Raw genomic sequence first — 26,529 nt, forward strand, 5'->3', positions numbered from 1 at the left:
TCTACATTTTCCTCCTCTGTCTCTGCTGCTAAAGCCACTTTCTACCATTCTAAATTCCAAGCATCTGCCTCTAACCCTAGGAAGCTCTTTGCCACCTTCTCCTCCCTCCTGAATCCCCCCCCTCCTCCCTCTCTGCAGATGACTTCGTCAACCATTTTGAAAAGAAGGTCGACGACATCCGATCCTCGTTTGCTAAGTCAAACGACACCGCTGGTTCTGCTCACACTGCCCTACCCTGTGCTCTGACCTCTTTCTCCCTCTCTCTCCAGATGAAATCTTGCGTCTTGTGACGGCCGGCCGCCCAACAACCTGCCCGCTCGACCCTATCCCCTCCTCTCTTCTCCAGACCATTTCCGGAGACCTTCTCCCTTACCTCACCTCGCTCATCAACTCATCCCTGACCGCTGGCTACGTCCCTTCCGTCTTCAAGAGAGCGAGAGTTGCACCCCTTCTGAAAAAACCTACACTCGATCCCTCCGATGTCAACAACTACAGACCAGTATCCCTTCTTTCTTTTCTCTCAAAACTCTTGAACGTGCCGTCCTTGGCCAGCTCTCCCGCTATCTCTCTCAGAATGACCTTCTTGATCCAAATCAGTCAGGTTTCAAGACTAGTCATTCAACTGAGACTGCTCTTCTCTGTATCACGGAGGCGCTCCGCACTGCTAAAGCTAACTCTCTCTCCTCTGCTCTCATCCTTCTAGACCTATCGGCTGCCTTCGATACTGTGAACCATCAGATCCTCCTCTCCACCCTCTCAGAGTTGGGCATCTCCGGCGCGGCCCACGCTTGGATTGCGTCCTACCTGACAGGTCGCTCCTACCAGGTGGCGTGGCGAGAATCTGTCTCCTCACCACGCGCTCTCACCACTGGTGTCCCCCAGGGCTTTGTTCTAGGCCCTCTCCTATTCTCGCTATACACCAAGTCACTTGGCTCTGGCATAACCTCACATGGTCTCTCCTATCATTGCTATGCAGACGACACACAATTAATCTTCTCCTTTCCCCCTTCTGATGACCAGGTGGCGAATCGCATCTCTGCATGTCTGGCAGACATATCAGTGTGGATGACGGATCACCACCTCAAGCTGAACCTCGGCAAGACGGAGCTGCTCTTCCTCCCGGGAAGGACTGCCCGTTCCATGATCTCGCCATCACGGTTGACAACTCCATTGTGTCCTCCTCCCAGAGCGCTAAGAACCTTGGCGTGATCCTGGACAACATCCTGTCGTTCTCAACTAACATCAAGGCGGTGGCCCGTTCCTGTAGGTTCATGCTCTACAACATCCGCAGAGTACGACCCTGCCTCACACAGGAAGCGGCGCAGGTCCTAATCCAGGCACTTGTCATCTCCCGTCTGGATTACTGCAACTCGCTGTTGGCTGGGCTCCCTGCCTGTGCCATTAAACCCCTACAACTCATCCAGAACGCCGCAGCCCGTCTGGTGTTCAACCTTCCCAAGTTCTCTCACGTCACCCCGCTCCTCCGCTCTCTCCACTGGCTTCCAGTTGAAGCTCGCATCCGCTACAAGACCATGGTGCTTGCCTACGGAGCTGTGAGGGGAACGGCACCTCAGTACCTCCAGGCTCTGATCAGGCCCTACACCCAAACAAGGGCACTGCGTTCATCCACCTCTGGCCTGCTCGCCTCCCTACCACTGAGGAAGTACAGTTCCCGCTCAGCCCAGTCAAAACTGTTCGCTGCTCTGGCCCCCAATGGTGGAACAAACTCCCTCACGACGCCAGGACAGCGGAGTCAATCACCACCTTCCGGAGACACCTGAAACCCCACCTCTTTAAGGAATACCTAGGATAGGATAAAGTAATCCTTCTCACCCCCCTTAAAAGATTTAGATGCACTATTATAAAGTGGCTGTTCCACTGGATGTCATAAGGTGAATGCACCAATTTGTAAGTCGCTCTGGATAAGAGCGTCTGCTAAATGACTTAAATGTAAATGTAAATGTAAAGAAGAAGTTACAGGTCTGTGAGAGCCAGAAATCTTGCTTGTTTGTAGGTGACCAAATACTTATTTTCCACCATAATTTGCAAATAAATTAATAAAAAATCCTACAATGTGATTTTCTGGATTTTTTTTTCCTCATTTTGTCTGTCATAGTTGAAGTGTACCTATGATGAAAATGACAGGCCTCTCTCATCTTTTTAAGTGGGAGAACTTGCACAATTGGTGGCTGACTAAATACTTTTTTTGCCCCACTGTACATGCTGCCACACCCTTGTCTCTCATGAGTTGTGCCATGGGGTTAGCTCAGGGGGTTTTACCACAACAGGAACATTTTACACACATTCACGAGTGATTATGAAAACATCACTCATTACCAGACAACTCAGCACAAAACTCAATCGGGACTTGAATAGCCTACCAGCAATAACCTACACTAGGTTTGTCGAACATCTCATTCCAAAATCATGGGCATTAATATGGAGTTGGTCCCCCTTTGCTGCTGTAAAAGCCTCCGCTCTTCTGGGAGGCTTTCCACTAGATGTTGGAACATTGCTGTGGGAACTTGCTTCCATTCAGCCACGAGCATTAGTGAGGTCGGGCACTGATGTTGGGTGATTAGGCCTGGCTCGCAAAAACATTTCTGTATGGACCTTGCTTTGTGCCCTGGAGCATTGTCATATGGAAACAGGAAAGGACCTTCCCTCAAACTGTTGACACAAAGTTTGAACTAAGGGGCCTAGCCTGAACCATGAAAAACATCCCCAGACCATTATTCCTCCTCCATCAAACTTTACAGTTGGCACTTCACTGGGGCAGGTAGCGTTCTCCTGGCATCCGCCAAACACAGATTAGTCCGTCGGACTGCCAGATGGTGAAGCATGATTCATCACTCCAGAGAACACGTTTTCACTGCTCCAGAGTCGAATTGCGGCAAGCTTGGCATTGCGCATGGTGATCTTAGGCTTGTGTCTGGCTTTTCAGCCATGATAACCCATTTCATGAAGCTCCCGACAAACAGTTATTCTGCTGAATTTGCTTCCAGAGACAGTTTGGAACTCGATAGTGAGTGTTGCAACCAAGGACAGATGATTTTGACAAGCTTCAGCACTTGCCGGTACCGTTCTGTGAGCTTGTGTGGCCTACCACTTTGCAGCTGAGCCGTTATTGCTCCTAGACTTTTTCACTTTTTCACAATAACAGCACTTACAGTTGACCAGGGCAGCTCCAGCAGGGCAGACATGTTACGAACTGACTTGTTGGAAAAGTAGCATCCTATGATGGTGCCACATTGAAAGTCAATGAGCTCTTCAGTACAGGCCAATCTCCTGTCAGTGTTTGTCTATGGAGATTGCATGGCTCTGCGCTCATTTTTATACACCTGTCAGCATGGGTGTGGCTGAAATAGCCGAATCCAAGAATTTAGCCGCTAATCTAACCAAAAAGTATAATAAAATATGAGATTGAAATGTTCTTATCGACAAAACAAACCCAAAAATGTGCTAATCTTCTCATTGCCACTATCAACTGATCGAGAAAAAGCAAAGCCAAATTGCATCGTGAGCTACATTATCAACAGCAGCACCATAACCCCATGCCAGGCAGGGGAAATTTAAACAGCAGCACCATAACCCCAGGCAGGGGACATTATCATCAGCAGAACCATAACCCCAGGCAGGGGAATTGATCATCAGCAGCACCATACCCCCAGGCCAGGCAGTGGACATTATCATCAGCAGAACCATAACCCCAGGCCAGGCAGGTGACATTATCATCAGCAGAACCATAACCCCAGGCCAGGCAGGGGACATTATCATCAGCAGAACCATAACCCCAGGCGAGGCAGGGGAAAAGCCATTTAGACTGCGGTTGTTTTGATTCTCTCTTCTTTCTGGTCTGTTCTAAACTTAGTGTCCACCCACGGATTCATTCACATCAGCAGTATGTTCAAAGCCCTCAGGTCTCATCCTTCCACAACCGGTACTGTTTACAGCCGGAGACGTGAGGTGGGGAGGGGAGTTTTTACACCACACTTCTGTTCCATTTGGGACGCAGGTGAAAACATGTTTACATCAATCAAGGTGTATTCTTTGAAATAGGTGATTTTGGTAATAAGGCTGTAATGGGAAGAACCACAGGTTACATAGGGATTGCGTAGGTAGGTGGTGGAACAAATGGTCAGACAAGTTCATTTATTTTCTTTGATTATCAGACATCTTATAAACCTGTTGTATGCTGTCTCATCCTTAAGGGTGGTTCAAATCTTTCCTTCCTTACAATGGTACACCTGTTCACTAATGGTTGTTATACATATCAGTGTAATTTAGAAGACTTTTTAATCTATAACCGTTTCCCCAAAAAAATATAGTACATTGTTACTATTACATATATTACAGCATATTACAATTGAAAGTACTACCCAGTCTTATTTACTTTATCAGTACTACCCAGTCTTGTTTACTCTCAGTCAGCCAATGATTGGGAATTCTACTAAGGGTTTTTCACTGTTCTTCCATGGAAATTGAAATGTAGTCAGCGCATGTAGAGGCACCCCAGGAAACACTTGTATCAGTTTTAAACGCTAAGGCTCTTAGGGCCCCGTTGGGATGGAAAGAGTGGCCAACCTCTTCCTCTTCCCCTGGTGATGTCATCACACATGATTTATGACAGCGTTCTCCTATGAGTGTGTTTGATTAACCAGCGTCATCCTGCATCTGAACCAGGCTTCCTGTAAACAGATGCACAAAAGCACACACACACGGAAACACATGCACACATCCGAAGGATGTCACTTCACCACAAATCCCTTGTCTAACATGAGCCCTCTAGCTATTTGATTGAGTGTCTATGTATGTCTCAAAAAATGCACAATTTTTGCGTTGGTACAATTTCTTATTTTTCTATTACAGAACATGTTCCGTATGTATGACAGACTGAGCTTATTGAAGGGTTCAGCATGCTAGTCAGTGTTTCAGTGTGGTTCAATCTCACTGAGTTTATTGAAGATTCAGCATGCTAGTCAGTGTTTCAGTGTGGTTCAATCTCACTGAGTTTATTGAAGATTCAGCATGCTAGTCAGTGTTTCAATGTGGTTCAATCTCACTGAGTTTATTGAAGATTCAGCATGCTAGTCAGTGTTTCAATGTGGTTCAATCTCACTGAGTTTATTGAAGATTCAGCATGCTAGTCCGTGTTTCAGTGTGGTTCAATCTCACTGAGTTTATTGAAGATTCAGCATGCTAGTCCGTGTTTCAGTGTGGTTCAATCTCACTGAGTTTATTGAAGATTCAGCATGCTAGTCAGTGTTTCAATGTGGTTCAATCTCACTGAGTTTATTGAAGATTCAGCATGCTAGTCCGTGTTTCAGTGTGGTTCAATCTCACTGAGTTTATTGAAGATTCAGCATGCTAGTCCGTGTTTCAGTGTGGTTCAATCTCACTGAGTTTATCGAAGATTCAGCATGCTAGTCAGTGTTTCAGTGTGGTTCAATCTCACTGAGTTTATCGAAGATTCAGCATGCTAGTCAGTGTTTCAGTGTGGTTCAATCTCACTGAGTTTATCGAAGATTCAGCATGCTAGTCAGTGTTTCAGTGTGGTTCAATCTCACTGAGTTTATTGAAGATTCAGCATGCTAGTCAGTGTTTCAGTGTGGTTCAATCTCACTGAGTTTATCGAAGATTCAGCATGCTAGTCAGTGTTTCAGTGTGGTTCAATCTCACTGAGTTTATCGAAGATTCAGCATGCTCGTCAGTGTTTCAATGTGGTTCAATCTCACTGAGTTTATCAAAGATTCAGCATGCTAGTCAGTGTTTCAGTGTGGTTCAATCTCACTGAGTTTATCGAAGATTCAGCATGCTAGTCAGTGTTTCAATGTGGTTCAATCTCACTGAGTTTATCGAAGATTCAGCATGCTAGTCAGTGTTTCAATGTGGTTCAATCTCACTGAGTTTATTGAAGATTCAGCATGCTAGTCAGTGTTTCAGTGTGGTTCAATCTCACTGAGTTTATTGAAGATTCAGCATGCTAGTCAGTGTTTCAGTGTGGTTCAATCTCACTGAGTTTATCGAAGATTCAGCATGCTAGTCAGTGTTTCAATGTGGTTCAATCTCACTGAGTTTATTGAAGATTCAGCATGCTAGTCAGTGTTTCAATGTGGTTCAATCTCACTGAGTTTATCGAAGATTCAGCATGCTAGTCAGTGTTTCAGTGTGGTTCAATCTCACTGAGTTTATCGAAGATTCAGCATGCTAGTCAGTGTTTCAGTGTGGTTCAATCTCACTGAGTTTATTGAAGATTCAGCATGCTAGTCCGTGTTTCGGTGTGGTTCAATCTCACTGAGTTTATCGAAGATTCAGCATGCTAGTCAGTGTTTCAATGTGGTTCAATCTCACTGAGTTTATTGAAGATTCAGCATGCTAGTCAGTGTTTCAGTGTGGTTCAATCTCACTGAGTTTATCGATGATTTAGCATGCTAGTCAGTGTTTCAGTGTGGTTCAAGCTCACTGAGTTTATCAAAGATTCAGCATGCTAGTCAGTGTTTCAATGTGGTTCAATCTCACTGAGTTTATCAAAGATTCAGCATGCTAGTCAGTGTTTCAGTGTGGTTCAATCTCACTGAGTTTATTGAAGATTCAGCATGCTAGTCAGTGTTTCAGTGTGGTTCAATCTCACTGAGTTTATTGAAGATTCAGCATGCTAGTCAGTGTTTCAGTGTGGTTCAATCTCACTGAGTTTATCGATGATTTAGCATGCTAGTCAGTGTTTCAATGTGGTTCAATCTCACTGAGTTTATTGAAGATTCAGCATGCTAGTCAGTGTTTCAATGTGGTTCAATCTCACTGAGTTTATCGAAGACTCAGCATGCTAGTCAGTGTTTCAATGTGGTTCAATCTCACTGAGTTTATTGAAGATTCAGCATGCTAGTCAGTGTTTCAGTGTGTTTCAATCTCACTGAGTTTATTGAAGATTCAGCATGCTAGTCCGTGTTTCAGTGTGTTTCAATCTCACTGAGTTTATTGAAGATTCAGCATGCTAGTCAGTGTTTCAGTGTGGTTCAATCTCACTGAGTTTATCGAAGATTCAGCATGCTCGTCAGTGTTTCAGTGTGGTTCAATCTCACTGAGTTTATCGAAGATTCAGCATGCTCGTCAGTGTTTCAATCTCACTGAGTTTATCGAAGATTCAGCATGCTCGTCAGTGTTTCAGTGTGGTTCAATGTCACTGAGTTTATCGAAGATTCAGCATGCTAGTCAGTGTTTCAGTGTGGTTCAATCTCACTGAGTTTATTGAAGATTCAGCATGCTAGTCAGTGTGGTTCAATCTCACTGAGTTTATTGAAGATTCAGCATGCTAGTCCGTGTTTCGTGTGGTTCAATCTCACTGAGTTTATCGAAGATTCAGCATGCTAGTCAGTGTTTCAGTGTGGTTCAATCTCACTGAGTTTATCGAAGATTCAGCATGCTAGTCAGTGTTTCAGTGTGGTTCAATCTCACTGAGTTTATCGATGATTTAGCATGCTAGTCAGTGTTTCAATGTGGTTCAATCTCACTGAGTTTATTGAAGATTCAGCATGCTAGTCAGTGTTTCAGTGTGGTTCAATCTCACTGAGTTTATCGATGATTTAGCATGCTAGTCAGTGTTTCAATGTGGTTCAATCTCACTGAGTTTATTGAAGATTCAGCATGCTAGTCAGTGTTTCAGTGTGGTTCAAGCTCACTGAGTTTATCAAAGATTCAGCATGCTAGTCAGTGATTCAATGTGGTTCAATCTCACTGAGTTTATCAAAGATTCAGCATGCTAGTCAGTGTTTCAGTGTGGTTCAATCTCACTGAGTTTATTGAAGATTCAGCATGCTTGTCAGTGTTTCAGTATGGTTCAATCTCACTGAGTTTATCAAATATTCAGCATGCTAGTCAGTGTTTCAGTGTGGTTCAATCTCACTGAGTTTATTGAAGAGTCAGCATGCTTGTCAGTGTTTTAGTATGGTTCAATCTCACTGAGTTTATTGAAGATTCAGCATGCTAGTCAGTGTTTCAGTGTGGTTCAATCTCACTGAGTTTATCAAAGATTCAGCATGCTAGTCAGTGTTTCAGTGTGGTTCAATCTCAGAGGCCGTCTTTTGTCATCTCTATTACAGTATTCCCTATTATTCAGTATTGATGCTGGGAAATCTACATACAGTAGTAGCAACAGTAGTCAGGTAAAATGTCTAACATAGTTACAGAAGAAATTGAGCAAACACAATTAAGCACATAAAAAAACATGTCAATACAATCACTACAGCTGTCAGTTATTTTGCTGTCAGAAAGTGGACGTTGAAACACAAAATGTCAATCAAGCTTGAGTCTCTACGGCCAAAGGACGGCTCCCTGAGTTGTTGAAATCAAGTTTGTTCCAAAGAAAATTTGGAACATTGATTCCCTTGAGTCCTTACAACACACAAACACATCTACAATATACAACTATCTGTTACAATCTCTTCAGTGGTCCCGGGGTATGTTCCTCCATAGCCTGGCTTGGTTCAATTCAGTCTGGCCTGGCTTGGTTCAGTCTGGCCTGGCTAGGTTCAGTTCAGTCTGGCTTGGTTCAGTTCAACCTGGCTTGATTCAGTTCAACCTGGCTTGGTTCAGTTTGTCTTGGATTGGAGTGGCATAGTTCTGCTTCGGCTTTGAGTGAAATCTGGGATCCAGAGTACAGGGAAACAACTCTCCTCCTCTCCCCAGGCTTTCTCCCATCTCCTCCTCTCCCCATATCCTGCACCGCAGTCTGACTGTGATCAGAGCTGGCCAAATATGTCAGTCCTGCAGGGTGTTGCTATGGTGATGCGTGATGACCCTCTGGTAGTCCTCGGTTAAAGCAGGTGTCATGCTGTGTTCCGTGACCCCTGGGAGGGAGAGGTCGTAGCTGCGGTAGTAGTGTCCGCTGGTCTGCTGGTGCTGGGTGTAGTATATGAGTTGCCTGGCAAACATGGGCTCCACCTGCAGGGGCGGAGGGGAACAGCAGGGATCAGTACTGGTGTCACTGGGAGCCGGTGGTAATGGGGCATAGCCACGGGATGTAGGGGCGCTGAGGGAGCTGCAGCAACCCCTGATAAATACCCCCCCGAAAAATGTTTTTTACTAAATTTATACATTACCGTTCAAAAGTTGAACAACAGTTTTCAGCTCTGCTAACATAATTTCAAAAGGGTTTTCTCATGATCAATTAGCCTTTTAAAATGACAAACTTGGATTAGCTAACACAACGTGCCATTGGAACACAGGAGTGATGTTTGCTGATAAAGGGCCTTTGTACGCCGATGTAGATATTCCATTAAAAATCAGCCGTTTCCAGCTACAATAGTCATTTACAACATTAACAATATCTACACTGTATTTCTGATCAATTTCATGTTATTTTAATGGACAAAAATATTCATTTTCTTTCAAAAACAAGGACATTTCGAATTGACCCCAAACTTTTGAACGGTAGTGTATATACAGTACCAGTCAAAAGTTTGGACAACCTATTCATTCAAGGGTTTTTATTTGGACTATTTCCTACATTGTAGAATAATAGTGAAGACATCAAAACTATGAAATAACACATATAACACTGTACATGATTCCATATGTGTTATTTCATAGTTTTGATGTCTTCACTATTATTCTACAATGTAGAAAACAGTACAAATAAAGAAAAACCTTTTAATGAGTAGGTTGTCCAAACTTTTGACTGATACTGTATATTTAACCAAAAAATTGTGCACTAGGCCTTTATTACTCCTGTATTAGGGTAGACAATTACCTGTCATCAGAGCAGTGAAAATGCCACCTTTCTTCTCTTTGCATTGTTGGGAAGGGCCCGAAAGTAAGTGTTTCCCTGTTAGTCTACACCAGTGGTGGAAAAAGTACCCAACTGTCATACTTGAGTAAAAGTATAGATCTCTTAATAGAAAGTTCCTCAAGTAAAAGTGAAAGTCACAAAGTAAAATACTACTTTAGTAAAAGTCTAAAAGTATTTGGTTCTAAATATACTTAAGTATCAAAAGTAAATGTCAGCTATAAAATATACTTAAGTATCAAAGTATAATAATTTCAAAATCCTTATATTAAGCAAAGCAGACGACACCATTTTCTTGTTTTAAAAATGTACGATTAGCCAGGGGCACACCCCAACACTCAGATATAATTTACAGATAGCCAGGGGCCCACCCCAACACTCAGATATCATTTACAGATAGCCAGGGGCAGACCCCAACACTCAGATATCATTTACAGATAGCCAGGGGCACACTCCAACACTCAGATATCATTTACAGATAGCCAGGGGCACATCCCAACACTCAGATATCATTTACAGATAGGGGCCAGGGGGGCCCAGGGGCCCACCCAACACTCAGACATAATTTACAGATAGCCAGGGGCACACCCCAACACTCAGATATCATTTACAGATAGCCAGGGGCACACCCCAACACTCAGATATCATTTACAGATACCCAGGGGCACACCCCAACACTCAGACATCATTTACAGATACCCAGGGGCACACCCCAACACTCGGATATCATTTACAGATAGCCAGGGGCACACCCCAACACTCAGATATCATTTACAGATACCCAGGGGCACACCCCAACACTCAGACATCATTTACAGATAGCCAGGGGCACACCCCAACACTCAGATATCATTTACAGATAGCCAGGGGCCCACCCCAACACTCAGACATCATTTACAGATAGCCAGGGGCACACCCCAACACTCAGACATAATTTACAGATAGCCAGGGGCACACCCCAACACTCAGACATCATTTACAGATAGCCAGGGGCACACCCCAACACTCAGACATCATTTACAGATAGCCAGGGGCACACCCCACTCACATCAACACTATGATAGCCCCAACACTCAGACATCATTTACAGATAGCCAAATATCATTTACAGATAGCCAGGGGCACACCCCAACACTCAGATATAATTTACAGATAGCCAGGGGCACACCCTAACACTCAGATATAATTTACAGATAGCCAGGGGCACACCCTAACACTCAGATATAATTTACAGATAGCCAGGGGCACACCCCAACACTCAGACATAATTTACAGATAGCCAGGGGCACACACCAACACTCAGATATCAATGACAGATAGCCAGGGGTACACCCCAACACTCAGATATCATTTACAGATACCCAGGGGCACACCCCAACACTCAGACATCATTTACAGATACCCAGGGGCACACCCCAACACTCGGATATCATTTACAGATAGCCAGGGGCACACCCCAACACTCAGACATCATTTTCAGATAGCCAGGGGCACACCTCAACACTCAGGTATAATTTTCAGATACCCAGGGGCGCACCCCAACACTCAGACATCATTTACAGATAGCCAGGGGCACACCCCAACACTCAGATATCATTTACAGATACCCAGGGGCACACCCCAACACTCAGATATCATTTACAGATACCCAGGGGCACACCCCAACACTCAGACATCATTTACAGATAGCCAGGGGCACACGCCAACACTCAGACATCATTTACAGATAGCCAGGAGCACACCCCAACACTCAGACATCATTTACAGATAGCCAGGGGCACACCCCAACACTCAGATATCATTTACAGATACCCAGGGGCACACCCCAACACTCAGATATCATTTACAGATACCCAGGGGCACACCCCAACACTCAGACATCATTTACAGATAGCCAGGGGCACACGCCAACACTCAGACATCATTTACAGATAGCCAGGAGCACACCCCAACACTCAGACATCATTTACAAATGATGCATTTGCGTTTAGTGAGTCAGAGTCAGTAAGGATGCCACGTGTTATCTTGATAAGTGTGTCAATTGGACCATTTTCCTGTCCTGCTAAGCATTCATCATGTAACGAGTACTTTTGAGTGTCAGGGAAATGTATGCTGTAAAAAGTACATTGTTTTCTTTAGGAATGTAGTGAGGTAAAAGTGAAAGTTGTCAAAAATATAAAAAGTAAAGTACAGATACCCCCCAAAAAACGACTTAAGATGTATTTTTACTTATGTACTTTACACCACTGGTCTACACCTATTGTTTACGAAGCATGTGACAAATACAGTTTGATTTGAGTAGAATGGAGGGAGGTTAGGGGGTGGAGAGAGGGCCAGGATTAGGGGATGGGGTTTGGATGAAGTAGAGAGAGTGGCTGAATACAGGTAGTAGAGGTCATATTAATATTAGGTGATAGTTATATACTGTACCTGTACAGTGAGGGTCCTCCTCTGTCTCTGTGGGTCCAGACACTCGTCTCCAAAACTCAGCAGCACCTGGAGACGTGGAGGGGGCCGGCCGTGGAGGGCATAGCCCTGCAGCTCTGGTAGACAGAGAGAAATAAGTGGTTAATAGGGTCTAGGTGGTTAAGTTAGGTAAAGAGGAAAGGCATGGATTGCAGCTCTGAGACAAACAGGGAGGGAGGGAGGTGAGGTGGAGATGGTTAGATTAGGTACAGAGGAGAGACGTGGTGGGCATAGCCCTGCAGCTCTGAGACAAACAGGGAGGGAGGGAGGTGAGGTGGAGATGGTTAGATTAGGTACAGAGGAGAGACGTGGTGGGCATAGCCCCGCAGCTCTGAGACAAACAGGGAGGTGAGGTGGAGATGGTTATATTAGGTACAGAGGAGAGACGTGGTGGGCATAGCCCTGCAGCTCTGAGACAAACAGGGAGGGAGGGAGGTGAGGTGGAGATGGTTAGATTAGGTACAGAGGAGAGACGTGGTGGGCATAGCCCTGCAGCTCTGAGACAAACAGGGTGGGAGGGAGGTGAGGTGGAGATGGTTAGATTAGGTACAGAGGAGAGACGTGGTGGGCATAGCCCTGCAGCTCTGAGACAAACAGGGAGGGAGGGAGGTGAGGTGGAGATGGTTAGATTAGGTACAGAGGAGAGACGTGGTGGGCATAGCCCTGCAGCTCTGAGACAAACAGGGAGGGAGGGAGGTGAGGTGGAGATGGTTATATTAGGTACAGAGGAGAGACGTGGTGGGCATAGCCCCGCAGCTCTGAGGGAGGGAGGTGAGGTGGAGATGATTAGATTATATACAGAGGAGAGACGTGGTGGGCATAGCCCCGCAGCTCTGAGGGAGGGAGGTGAGGTGGAGATGGTTAGATTAGATACAGAGGAGAGACGTGGTGGGCATAGCCCCGCAGCTCTGAGACAAACAGGGAGGGAGGGAGGTGAGGTTGAGATGGTTATATTAGGTACAGAGGAGAGACGTGGTGGGCATAGCCCCGCAGCTCTGAGACAAACAGGGAGGGAGGGAGGTGAGGTGGAGATGGTTATATTAGGTACAGAGGAGAGACGTGGTGGGCATAGCCCTGCAGCTCTGAGACAAACAGGGAGGGAGGTGAGGTTGAGATGGTTATATTAGATACAGAGGAGAGACGTGGTGGGCATAGCCCTGCAGCTCTGAGACAAACAGGGAGGGAGGGAGGTGAGGTGGAGATGGTTATATTAGGTACAGAGGAGAGACGTGGTGGGCATAGCCCTGCAGCTCTGAGACAAACAGGGAGGGAGGGAGGTGAGGTGGAGATGGTTATATTAGGTACAGAGGAGAGACGTGGTGGGCATAGCCCTGCAGCTCTGAGACAAACAGGGAGGGAGGGAGGTGAGGTGGAGATGGTTATATTAGATACAGAGGAGAGACGTGGTGGGCATAGCCCTGCAGCTCTGAGACAAACAGGGAGGGAGGGAGGTGAGGTTGAGATGGTTATATTAGATACAGAGGAGAGACGTGGTGGGCATAGCCCTGCAGCTCTGAGACAAACAGGGAGGGAGGTGAGGTGGAGATGGTTATATTAGGTACAGAGGAGAGACGTGGTGGGCATAGCCCTGCAGCTCTGAGACAAACAGGGAGGGAGGGAGGTGAGGTGGAGATGGTTATATTAGGTACAGAGGAGAGACGTGGTGGGCATAGCCCTGCAGCTCTGAGACAAACAGGGAGGTGAGGTGGAGATGGTTATATTAGATACAGAGGAGAGACGTGGTGGGCATAGCCCTGCAGCTCTGAGACAAACAGGGAGGTGAGGTGGAGATGGTTATATTAGATACAGAGGAGAGACGTGGTGGGCATAGCCCTGCAGCTCTGAGACAAACAGGGAGGTGAGGTGGAGATGGTTATATTAGATACAGAGGAGAGACGTGGTGGGCATAGCCCTGCAGCTCTGAGACAAACAGGGAGGTGAGGTGGAGATGGTTATATTAGATACAGAGGAGAGACGTGGTGGGCATAGCCCCGCAGCTCTGAGACAAACAGGGAGGTGAGGTGGAGATGGTTATATTAGATACAGAGGAGAGACGTGGTGGGCATAGCCCTGCAGCTCTGAGACAAACAGGGAGGGAGGTGAGGTGGAGATGGTTATATTAGATACAGAGGAGAGACGTGGTGGGCATAGCCCCGCAGCTCTGAGACAAACAGGGAGGGAGGTGAGGTGGAGATGGTTATATTATATACAGAGGAGAGACGTGGTGGGCATAGCCCCGCAGCTCTGAGGGAGGGAGGTGAGGTGGAGATGGTTAGATTAGATACAGAGGAGAGACGTGGTGGGCATAGCCCCGCAGCTCTGAGACAAACAGGGAGGGAGGGAGGTGAGGTTGAGATGGTTATATTAGGTACAGAGGAGAGACGTGGTGGACATAGCCCTGCAGCTCTGAGACAAACAGGGAGGGAGGTGAGGTGGAGATGGTTATATTATATACAGAGGAGAGACGTGGTGGGCATAGCCCTGCAGCTCTGAGACAAACAGGGAGGGAGGGAGGTGAGGTTGAGATGGTTATATTAGGTACAGAGGAGAGACGTGGTGGACATAGCCCTGCAGCTCTGAGACAAACAGGGAGGGAGGTGAGGTGGAGATGGTTATATTATATACAGAGGAGAGACGTGGTGGGCATAGCCCCGCAGCTCTGAGGGAGGGAGGTGAGGTGGAGATGATTAGATTAGATACAGAGGAGAGACGTGGTGGGCATAGCCCCGCAGCTCTGAGACAAACAGGGAGGGAGGGAGGTGAGGTTGAGATGGTTAGATTAGGTACAGAGGAGAGACGTGGTGGGCATAGCCCTGCAGCTCTGAGACAAACAGGGAGGGAGGGAGGTGAGGTGGAGATGGTTATATTAGGTACAGAGGAGAGACGTGGTGGGCATAGCCCTGCAGCTCTGAGACAAACAGGGAGGTGAGGTGGAGATGGTTATATTAGATACAGAGGAGAGACGTGGTGGGCATAGCCCTGCAGCTCTGAGACAAACAGGGAGGGAGGGAGGTGAGGTGGAGATGGTTATATTAGGTACAGAGGAGAGACGTGGTGGGCATAGCCCTGCAGCTCTGAGACAAACAGGGAGGGAGGTGAGGTGGAGATGGTTATATTAGATACAGAGGAGAGACGTGGTGGGCATAGCCCTGCAGCTCTGAGACAAACAGGGTGGGAGGGAGGTGAGGTGGAGATGGTTAGATTAGGTACAGAGGAGAGACGTGGTGGGCATAGCCCTGCAGCTCTGAGACAAACAGGGAGGGAGGGAGGTGAGGTGGAGATGGTTAGATTAGGTACAGAGGAGAGACGTGGTGGGCATAGCCCCGCAGCTCTGAGACAAACAGGGAGGGAGGGAGGTGAGGTGGAGATGGTTAGATTAGGTACAGAGGAGAGACGTGGTGGGCATAGCCCTGCAGCTCTGAGACAAACAGGGAGGGAGGTGAGGTGGAGATGGTTATATTAGATACAGAGGAGAGACGTGGTGGGCATAGCCCTGCAGCTCTGAGACAAAAAGGGAGGGAGGTGAGGTGGAGATGGTTATATTAGATACAGAGGAGAGACGTGGTGGGCATAGCCCTGCAGCTCTGAGACAAACAGGGAGGGAGGTGAGGTGGAGATGGTTAGATTAGGTACAGAGGAGAGACGTGGTGGGCATAGCCCTGCAGCTCTGAGACAAACAGGGAGGGAGGGAGGTGAGGTGGAGATGGTTATATTAGATACAGAGGAGAGACGTGGTGGGCATAGCCCCGCAGCTCTGAGACAAACAGGGAGGGAGGGAGGTGAGGTGGAGATGGTTATATTAGATACAGAGGAGAGACGTGGTGGGCAAAGCCCTGCAGCTCTGAGACAAACAGGGTGGGAGGGAGGTGAGGTGGAGATGGTTTGATTAGGTACAGAGGAGAGACGTGGTGGGCATAGCCCTGCAGCTCTGAGACAAACAGGGAGGGAGGGAGGTGAGGTGGAGATGGTTATATTAGGTACAGAGGAGAGACGTGGTGGGCATAGCCCCGCAGCTCTGAGACAAACAGGGAGGGAGGGAGGTGAGGTGGAGATGGTTAGATTAGGTACAGAGGAGAGACGTGGTGGGCATAGCCCCGCAGCTCTGAGACAAACAGGGAGGGAGGGAGGTTAGGTGGAGATGGTTAGATTAGGTACAGAGGAGAGACGTGGTGGGCATAGCCCCGCAGCTCTGAGACAAACAGGGAGGGAGGGAGGTGAGGTGGAGATGGTTAGATTAGGTACAGAGGAGAGACGTGGTGGGCATAGCCCTGCAGCTCTGAGACAAACAGGGAGGGAGGTGAGGTGGAGATGGTTATATTAGATACAGAGGAGAGACGTGGTGGGCATAGCCCCGCAGCTCTGAGACAAACAGGGAGGGAGGTGAGGTGGAGATGGTTAGATTAGGTACAGAGGAGAGACGTGGTGGGCATAGCCCCGCAGCTCTGAGACAAACAGGGAGGGAGGTGAGGTGGAGATGGTTATATTAGGTACAGAGGAGAGACGTGGTGGGCATAGCCCTGCAGCTCTGAGACAAACAGGGAGGGAGGGAGGTGAGGTGGAGATGGTTATATTAGATACAGAGGAGAGACGTGGTGGGCATAGCCCCGCAGCTCTGAGACAAACAGGGAGGGAGGGAGGGAGGTGAGGTGGAGATGGTTATATTAGATACAGAGGAGAGACGTGGTGGGCATAGCCCTGCAGCTCTGAGACAAACAGGGAGGGAGGGAGGTGAGGTGCAGATGGTTATATTAGATACAGAGGAGAGACGTGGTGGGCATAGCCCTGCAGCTCTGAGACAAACAGGGAGGGAGGTGAGGTGAGGTGGAGATGGTTTGATTAGGTACAGAGGAGAGACGTGGTGGGCATAGCCCTGCAGCTCTGAGACAAACAGGGAGGGAGGGAGGTGAGGTGGAGATGGTTATATTAGGTACAGAGGAGAGACGTGGTGGGCATAGCCCTGCAGCTCTGAGACAAACAGGGAGGGAGGGAGGTGAGGTGGAGATGGTTATATTAGGTACAGAGGAGAGACGTGGTGGGCATAGCCCCGCAGCTCTGAGACAAACAGGGAGGGAGGAAGGTGAGGTGGAGATGGTTAGATTAGGTACAGAGGAGAGACGTGGTGGGCATAGCCCTGCAGCTCTGAGACAAACAGGGAGGGAGGGAGGTGAGGTGGAGATGGTTATATTAGATACAGAGGAGAGACGTGGTGGGCATAGCCCTGCAGCTCTGAGACAAACAGGGAGGGAGGGAGGGAGGTGAGGTGGAGATGGTTATATTAGGTACAGAGGAGAGACGTGGTGGGCATAGCCCCGCAGCTCTGAGACAAACAGGGAGGGGGGGAGGTGAGGTGGAGATGGTTATATTAGATACAGAGGAGAGACGTGGTGGGCATAGCCCTGCAGCTCTGAGACAAACAGGGAGGGAGGTGAGGTGGAGATGGTTATATTAGATACAGAAGAGAGACGTGGTGGGCATAGCCCTGCAGCTCTGAGACAAACAGGGAGGGAGGTGAGGTGAGGTGGAGATGGTTAGGTACACAGGAGAGGTGTGGAGGGGGCCTACTGTGGAGGTCATAGCCCTGCAGCTCCGAGACAAACAGGGAGGGAGAGAGGTGAGGTAGAGAGGACAGATTGCAGGGAGGGAGAAAGAGGATTCGATCTAGAGGGTTGGGTTGTGTATAAAGATAGGTTCGCAGGGAGGGGACATTGGGTCGATAAAGGGTTAATACATTTTGGTCGAAGGGAATTCTTATGAGCTGGTGTGGTGGTGACTTTAGAGGTTGTGTGACTGGATGGAAACCCCTGGTTCTATATGCAAATTAGACCAATCAGGCTGAACACATCTGTGGTAGGTGGGTGGGGATGAGGTCACTACTGTGTGTCATGTGTCATTCTTAAAAGTGTGTGTTGGGGATTATGGAGGCAATCTCATCATATTTCAAGGAAATGAGGACGTATCTGCTTCCTGTTCATGACCAGGAAACAGCATGACAACAGAGAGTGGTTTGGTTTGCCAGTGAATGTGACACGTGCGTGGGTGCATGCCCGCCTGCCTGCTTGCAGTGTACGTTAACTCACCTGCCAAGTAGTCCTGTGTATGCAGTAGTTTACAGGTGTGTTCTCTCTCCAGCTTGTTGGGTTTATCTCCGTAGGGCGATAACCCTCCCTCCCAGAACACTCTCTCCTGGCACAGCCGCCGAGCGTAGAGGCCATCTGGGGTCATCCATAGCAGCACTCCCCTCTCCAGGGTACCACCAGGGGGGCTGGGGGGGCACTCCTCCCCCCTCCCCAGGGCTGGGAGGCTGTCCAGGGGTAGGGGCACCAGGTCTGGACCTCCAGTGGGGGAATAGAGCTTGTCGTCTGGGGAGCAGGGAGTGATGCGACAGCCTTCAGGACTAGAGGTGGTCACCTCCCTCCACAATGAGTCCCGGTAGAACACTGACACATGTAACCGCATATCTGGGGTGGAGGAGGGAGGAATGGTCAGAGATAACACAATATAATACCAATTACATGGAACAAAATATATTATTGGCAAGTCATACGTGAATAGAACTTCCGCACTCAACAACCCGGTCGCATTCCGCTTCGCTCCACAGGTAGTATCACATTTTCATTTCATTTCATTACAGCACAACGGTTTGATTTGTTTGATCGTAGCTAGCTACATAGCTAGCTACATAGCCGTCTGTGTATCAAAGATAATTGTGTAGTCTAGAGCGATTTTCTAGGTTAGCTAGCCAGCTATTGTCGTTCTTTTAACGCAACGTAACGTAATCAACACTGCTAGCTAGCCAGCTAGCCCCCGAATAGCAGCACTGTAGAAACTATTACACTCAACGGAACGACTTGATTAGTGTAGTGTCAACAACGCAGCCACTGCCAGCTAGCCTACAAAGTAAACAACGCAGCCACTGCCAGCTAGCCTACTTCAGCAGTACTGTATCATTTTAATCATTTTAGTCAATAAGATTCTTGCTACGTAAGCTTAACTTTCTGAACATTCGAGACGTGTAGTCCACTTGTCATTCCAATCTCCTTGCATTAGCGTAGCCTCTTCTGTAGCCTGTCAACTATGTGTCTGTCTATCCCTGTTATCTCCTCTCTGCACAGACCATACAAACGCTCCACACCGCGTGGCCGCGACCACCCTAATCTGGTGGTCCCAGCGCGCACGACCCACGTGGAATTCCAGGTCTCCGGTAGCCTCTGGAACTGCCGATCTGCGGCCAACAAGGCAGAGTTCATCTCAGCCTATGCCTCCCTCCAGTCCCTCGACTTCTTGGCACTGACGGAAACATGGATCACCACAGATAACACTGCTACTCCTACTGCTCTCTCTTCGTCCGCCCACGTGTTCTCGCACACCCCGAGAGCTTCTGGTCAGCGGGGTGGTGGCACCGGGATCCTCATCTCTCCCAAGTGGTCATTCTCTCTTTCTCCCCTTACCCATCTGTCTATCGCCTCCTTTGAATTTCATGCTGTCACAGTTACCAGCCCTTTCAAGCTTAACATCCTTATCATTTATCGCCCTCCAGGTCCCCTCGGAGAGTTCATCAATGAGCTTGATGTCTTGATAAGCTCCTTTCCTGAGGACGGCTCACCTCTCACAGTTCTGGGCGACTTTAACCTCCCCACGTCTACCTTTGACTCATTCCTCTCTGCCTCCTTCTTTCCACTCCTTTCCTCTTTTGACCTCACCCTCTCACCTTCCCCCTACTCACAAGGCAGGCAATACGCTCGACCTCATCTTTACTAGATGCTGTTCTTCCACTAACCTCATTGCAACTCCCCTCCAAGTCTCCGACCACTACCTTGTATCCTTTTCCCTCTCGCTCTCATCCAACACTTCCCACACTGCCCCTACTCGGATGGTATCGCGCCGTCCCAACCTTCGCTCTCTCTCCCCCGCTACTCTTTCCTCTTCCATCCTATCATCTCTTCCCTCTGCTCAAACCTTCTCCAACCTATCTCCTGATTCTGCCTCCTCAACCCTCCTCTCCTCCCTTTCTGCATCCTTTGACTCTCTATGTCCCCTATCTTCCAGGCCGGCTCGGTCCTCCCCTCCCGCTCCGTGGCTCGACGACTCATTGCGAGCTCACAGAACAGGGCTCCGGGCAGCCGAGCGGAAATGGAGGAAAACTCGCCTCCCTGCGGACCTGGCATCCTTTCGCTCCCTCCTCTCTACATTTTCCTCCTCTGTCTCTGCTGCTAAAGCAACTTTCTACCACTCTAAATTCCAAGCATCTGCCTCTAACCCTAGGAAGCTCTTTGCCACCTTCTCCTCCCTCCTGAATCCTCCTCCCCCTCCCCCTCCTCCCTCTCTGCAGATGACTTCGTCAACCATTTTGAAAAGAAGGTCGACGACATCCGATCCTCGTTTGCTAAGTCAAACGACACCGCTGGTTCTGCTCACACTGCCCTACCCTGTGCTCTGACCTCTTTCTCCCTCTCTCTCCAGATGAAATCTTGCTTCTTGTGACGGCCGGCCGCCCAACAACCTGCCCGCTCGACCCTATCCCCTCCTCTCTTCTCCAGACCATTTCCGGAGACCTTCTCCCTTACCTCACCTCGCTCATCAACTCATCCCTGACCGCTGGCTACGTCCCTTCCGTCTTCAAGAGAGCGAGAGTTGCACCCCTTCTGAAAAAACCTACACTCGATCCCTCCGATGTCAACAACTACAGACCAGTATCCCTTCTTTCTTTTCTCTCCAAAACTCTTGAACGTGCCGTCCTTGGCCAGCTCTCCCGCTATCTCTCTCAGAATGACCTTCTTGATCCAAATCAGTCAGGTTTCAAGACTAGTCATTCAACTGAGACTGCTCTTCTCTGTATCACGGAGGCGCTCCGCACTGCTAAAGCTAACTCTCTCTCCTCTGCTTTCATCCTTCTAGACCTATCGGCTGCCTTCGATACTGTGAACCATCAGATCCTCCTCTCCACCCTCTCCGAGTTGGGCATCTCCGGCGCGGCCCACGCTTGGATTGCGTCCTACCTGACAGGTCGCTCCTACCAGGTGGCGTGGCGAGAATCTGTCTCCTCACCACGCGCTCTCACCACTGGTGTCCCCCAGGGCTCTGTTCTAGGCCCTCTCCTATTCTCGCTATACACCAAGTCACTTGGCTCTGTCATAACCTCACATGGTCTCTCCTATCATTGCTATGCAGACGACACACAATTAATCTTCTCCTTTCCCCCTTCTGATGACCAGGTGGCGAATCGCATCTCTGCATGTCTGGCAGACATATCAGCGTGGATGACGGATCACCACCTCAAGCTGAACCTCGGCAAGACGGAGCTGCTCTTCCTCCCGGAGAAAGGACTGCCCGTTCCATGATCTCGCCATCACGGTTGACAACTCCATTGTGTCCTCCTCCCAGAGCGCTAAGAACCTTGGCGTGATCCTGGACAACACCCTGTTGTTCTCAACTAACATCAAGGCGGTGGCCCGTTCCTGTAGGTTCATGCTCTACAACATCCGCAGAGTACGACCCTGCCTCACACAGGAAGCGGCGCAGGTCCTAATCCAGGCACTTGTCATCTCCCGTCTGGATTACTGCAACTCGCTGTTGGCTGGGCTCCCTGCCTGTGCCATTAAACCCCTACAACTCATCCAGAACGCCGCAGCCCGTCTGGTGTTCAACCTTCCCAAGTTCTCTCACGTCACCCCGCTCCTCCGCTCTCTCCACTGGCTTCCAGTTGAAGCTCGCATCCGCTACAAGACCATGGTGCTTGCCTACGGAGCTGTGAGGGGAACGGCACCTCAGTACCTCCAGGCTCTGATCAGGCCCTACACCCAAACAAGGGCACTGCGTTCATCCACCTCTGGCCTGCTCGCCTCTCTACCACTGAGGAAGTACAGTTCCCGCTCAGCCCAGTCAAAACTGTTCGCTGCTCTGGCTCCCCAATGGTGGAACACACTCCCTCACGACGCCAGGACAGCGGAGTCAATCACCACCTTCCGGAGACACCTGAAACCCCACCTCTTTAAGGAATACCTAGGATAGGATAAAGTAATCCTTCTCACCCCCCTTAAAAGATTTAGATGCACTATTGTAAAGTGGCTGTTCCACTGGATGTCATAAGGTGAATGCACCAATTTGTAAGTCGCTCTGGATAAGAGCGTCTGCTAAATGACTTAAATGTAAATGTAAAGTAAATAAGTGTGTGTGTACACTGTATATTGTACCTGAGAGTGCCTCGGCTGATCTCATGCTGGTGTCCAGTGTGAAGGGGGAGGGCTGGCCATCAGTAGGGTAGGTGTAGAAGGACCCTGTGATCTGGTAGCCTGCAAACACAGAGAGACAGTACCTAAATAAAGGCACTTATTCCAACACACAACAGAACAGCATACACACAAATATCATGGGTTGAATCGACAATCAAGTGAAAAGCAAGTTATTTGAGCAATGTCAAGTTAGTATGTAGGCCCATGTGACCATAGCTCCCACCGCCTGAATAGCTGGTTGACCCTCACCAACTGGGCCACCTGGTCCACGATACATTTTCTAATTCATAGTGCATAGTCTATCGTCCCAGAACGGAAAATTGCTCTTTACACTCTCTGCACACACTCATATCCTGACTCTTTCATTTACATATTTCCCCCTCCGCACATCATCCTGTAAAATAATAGTTGATTTATTTATACATCTCTACATACATCTACATACATCATTTATAATGTAACTTTGTGTTTATAGTGGAGCTTGTAGTTCTTAGCTTACAGTCTACATAGTGTACATACCACATGGATTTGTGTAAGCTCTGCTTCTACATACAGTACGTTGTCTGTATATCCTGTTTATTGTGGCTGCACCAATTCACCAAGTCAAATTCCTGTACATGCAAATGTATTTGGTGAATAAAGGTGATTCTGACTACACATCTACACACCCTAAATTACATTCTCTCATACAAACAAACATGGATGCTGTGGTATTGGTGGTATTGGGCCTACCGTTGTCCATGCTGGGGCCCTGGGCCCAGGGTAGGCTGCGTGAGGGGTAGGAACACTGGGCATAGGGCAGCTCAGGGAGCGAGGTCTGCTCTGGAAGATAGTCCCTCATCCAGCCTCGCTCTGCACTGGACATGTACCCAGACATCTACACACATAGAGACAGGGAGATACCTCTCAGTCAACCATCACATCTACACACATAGAGACAGGGAGATACCTCTCAGTCAACCATCACATCTGCACACATAGAGACAGAGATTTGTGCAGCTGTCTCGCTCTCTCTCTCGCACACACACACACACGTACACACACACACATGCACGCACACGCACGCACACACACACACACGCAGTGTTGGGAGTAGTGAACTACATGTCGTTCAACTAGTAATTTATCTAGTAGTAGCTTAGTGGGAGTTGAACTATGTTCAAATCTAGATAGTGTTTTTAGTAGTTAATTACTTTTTTTGCCATGTAGCTAACTACTGGAACTACACACAACTTTTTTTGCAAAAAGTTTAAATACAATTTGTGTTAAATAGGCTAAATGACACATTCTGTTAATATCTGTCTCCAGAGGGATCTGTCTTGCAATCTGTATTCTAAGCCATTAGTAGTGTTGATGTAGTGAACTACTTTTTCACAGTAACTTTAGTTAAACTATGTTTCTTAAGGGGAGCTTTAGTGTAGCTTAACTTCTTCCAGTGTGAAGTAATTGGTTAACTATATTTCTGAATATCTTCCCCAAGACTGCACACACACACACACACACACACACACACACACACACACACACACACACACACCCTTGTAATAGTTACCTGAGTCTGTAGGGCGGGGTAGGAGGGGTGCATGGGATAGCTCGGGGGAGTCTGCGGGCTGCCACCATCCTCCTGTTTGGATCCTGATAGCAAGAAATCTGTTACACAGGAGGAATAATTGAAACAAAACACAGACACACACACATTCATTGTGCTCTCAATGTTCATGAGAGAATAATACCTTCATTATTACACATGCACAAGTATAATCAGGACTTTATCCTACAGTTGGCTGTAACTAATTCACAGTGTCTTGTGGTTTGGCAGCCTGATTATCCAGCATACTGATGTGTATTTGTACAGAACTCACTGGCCCCTATCAAAACCCTACCCCCCTATCAAAACCCAATCACCCCCCTTACAAAAAACCCATCGGGGCATTCAGTGAGTGGGTGGCATCTCTGTTTCCTACTGAATGGTGGTGTACAGTATATGATAAAAACAAGAAGTTGATTTTATAACTTTCGATAACTTGTTTTCATCCTTTTCATTCATACAACTACCGTTTATTGCATGTATTGGAATGCCATTTAAATGTATAGAATACTGGGTAGAATTGATAGAATTTTCTAGAATTGATAGAATATAACTATTACTGACGTCTCTTGGCGCCCTCGGGTATGATCCGGTAGACTTTGTAGGGGTCTGAGATGTCCAGTTGACTCTTTTCCACGAGCTCTTCGAAGTCGTTACTTTTGTTGAGTGCGCACCGCAGGCGCGTCTTCCACGTAGGCGGGTCAGGTTTGTCGATGCCCTCGCGAAACTTGCCCTTAAACAGCGCCCAAGCCTGCAGGAATGTCACACAAAGATGAGCCGTGAGATATGGGTAACGAATTACCGGTGCAGTTGTGAATGAGTTGAACACAAGTCCTGTGCTTCTGGGATTTGGCACAACCTACCCAAAGCGCACGAACTGAACTCATCATTAGTCTAATAGTTCTGTTTGCAACCAACACAACTAAATGTTTTGGTCAAGTGTATAATACACATCTCTAACAAATGCAGTGCGTAAATGCTACAGTTGAGAGACATTCCGTTGAGGCCCCGTATCATACAGTACCTTGAAGAGAGCGGCATCCTCGTCCCGGTTGTAGTCCTGCTTGCCTGCGTGCTTCCACGGTATCCTGAAGATGCTCTTGTCGTCGTTCTCCCACACGAGGCCTGCGTACTTCCCGGTGTCAACCTGCTCGATCAGCCACGAGCGGAGCTTCCCGTTTCCACAGCTCACTGTAGACATGCCGTAGTCCGAATTCATCTCTAGCCAAGAGACACTGTAGACAAGCACTCAGATATTTAGTCTCCAAATGATCCAGCACACATACATTTTCCTAAAAATGTCTGCTAGATTTTTTTATGTCAAATTGCTTGCGTAAACTTGCAGCTCAATTATGTACATTTTATTAAAATAATTAAAGAATAGGCTACATTCACTTTTGAAAAAGTTTAATTGGATGTGAACTTATGTTTTGCTGCAGGTAGCCTATATGTTTTAGAGGGAGCAGAGCAAGTGTCCATGACTTACCTCTGAAACTCGAAACCCCTTTGAGTTTTGAAATCAATCAGTCTCGAAAGATCATAATGCAGCGTGACAACTTAACTTAAATCATAGTTGTGGAGTGGGCGGGGCGAGTAGAGAGATGTGCACCTGCTACGTTCTGTGAACCTTATCTGCGCAATCCTCCCGTAAACAGCAGGGGGAAGTCCTCACCGGACACCCGCAAACCTGGAAAGTGGGAAAATCTATTCACCGTAGTAGAGAGCAAAACAATTCTGTGAAGTTCTATAAACCCATGTAATGGGCTAAATATAAGCATACATCCTGCCAGTGATATTTTATGTTCATGATACAAATCAAGCATACATCCTGCCAGTGATATTTTATGCTCATGATACAAATAGGTTGGCCTAATTCCCTGCCCAAGAAGTGCAATTGATATAGCCTCAAGGATTGGGAAAACTTGATCTCAAATAAGCCTGAAGATGTAAGAAGCATACTGGATGCCTAATTCTTCAACTAAGGCATATTGCAAAAAAAGTAAGTAGCCTAGGTATAATCATTGTAATTACTAAAGTCATGGGCTAATTATGATTGTAATAAAGAATATTGCCTTCCTGTGGAGAACAAATTGAAATGTAGCTGAGCTTGCAAAGTCATATACCACTTGAAAACAGTAGACACGTTTTGTTTCTTTTTAAATAATATGTCAGAATGGTCAATAAAAAACTATCTTGAATATACATACAATCAAAGTTATGTTGGTCTATAAAGATGTAGTGCTGAGTTTCATATAATAATTACACACAACCCACACAACACTCACAGAAAGAGGAGCATGTGTATGGAGAGGGGTGAAGGAGATGATCAAATGAGAGGAGTACCTGTGTCTTGGTGTGGATTACATTTAGCCTGTAGTAAAGTATGTTTGCTGTGCTGTCAGATTGATTGCTCTTCCATGTTGCTGTGACAGTTAGTGGGAAAGGAGCCCATGTCGAAGAAGACC

The 26,529-nt window shown here is 47.5% G+C and overlaps 1 protein-coding gene across 2 annotated transcripts; it reads right to left on the bottom strand.

Annotated features, from left to right (window-relative positions):
* Positions 1–7,884: 7,884 nt before the first annotated feature.
* LOC118393417 (interferon regulatory factor 4-like) lies at positions 7,885–25,587 on the bottom strand. 2 transcript variants are annotated; one of them, XM_052461470.1, is made up of 9 exons: positions 25,551–25,587; positions 25,089–25,299; positions 24,629–24,815; positions 24,029–24,111; positions 23,209–23,353; positions 22,438–22,536; positions 18,325–18,705; positions 12,212–12,324; positions 7,885–8,937 (listed from the first exon to the last, which is right to left on the bottom strand). In XM_052461470.1, the coding sequence occupies exons 2-9, from the start codon at positions 25,281–25,283 to the stop codon at positions 8,755–8,757; spliced, it is 1,386 nt and encodes a 461-aa protein (XP_052317430.1). In that variant the 5' UTR covers positions 25,284–25,299; positions 25,551–25,587; the 3' UTR covers positions 7,885–8,754. The 2 variants fall into 2 exon arrangements, with proteins under 2 accessions (XP_052317430.1, XP_052317428.1); XM_052461468.1 differs by having other exon boundaries at positions 24,029–24,126.
* Between the last annotated feature and the right edge of the window lie 942 nt (positions 25,588–26,529).

Source organism: Oncorhynchus keta, chromosome 1 (assembly GCF_023373465.1).
Source record: "Oncorhynchus keta strain PuntledgeMale-10-30-2019 chromosome 1, Oket_V2, whole genome shotgun sequence".
Lineage (NCBI taxonomy): Eukaryota > Metazoa > Chordata > Actinopteri > Salmoniformes > Salmonidae > Oncorhynchus > Oncorhynchus keta.

Coding starts and splice junctions, on each gene's coding strand:
- LOC118393417 (XM_052461468.1), bottom strand. CDS start 25,283: ATGAATTCGGACTACGGCATGTCTACAGTGAGCTGTGGAAACGGGAAG. Junction 24,127..24,628: donor ACCCGAGGGCGCCAAGAGAC/GTCAGTAATAGT, acceptor CCTGTGTAACAG/ATTTCTTGCTATCAGGATCC. Junction 8,938..12,211: donor GGAGGACCCTCACTGTACAG/GTACAGTATATA, acceptor CCGCCCCTGCAG/GTGGAGCCCATGTTTGCCAG.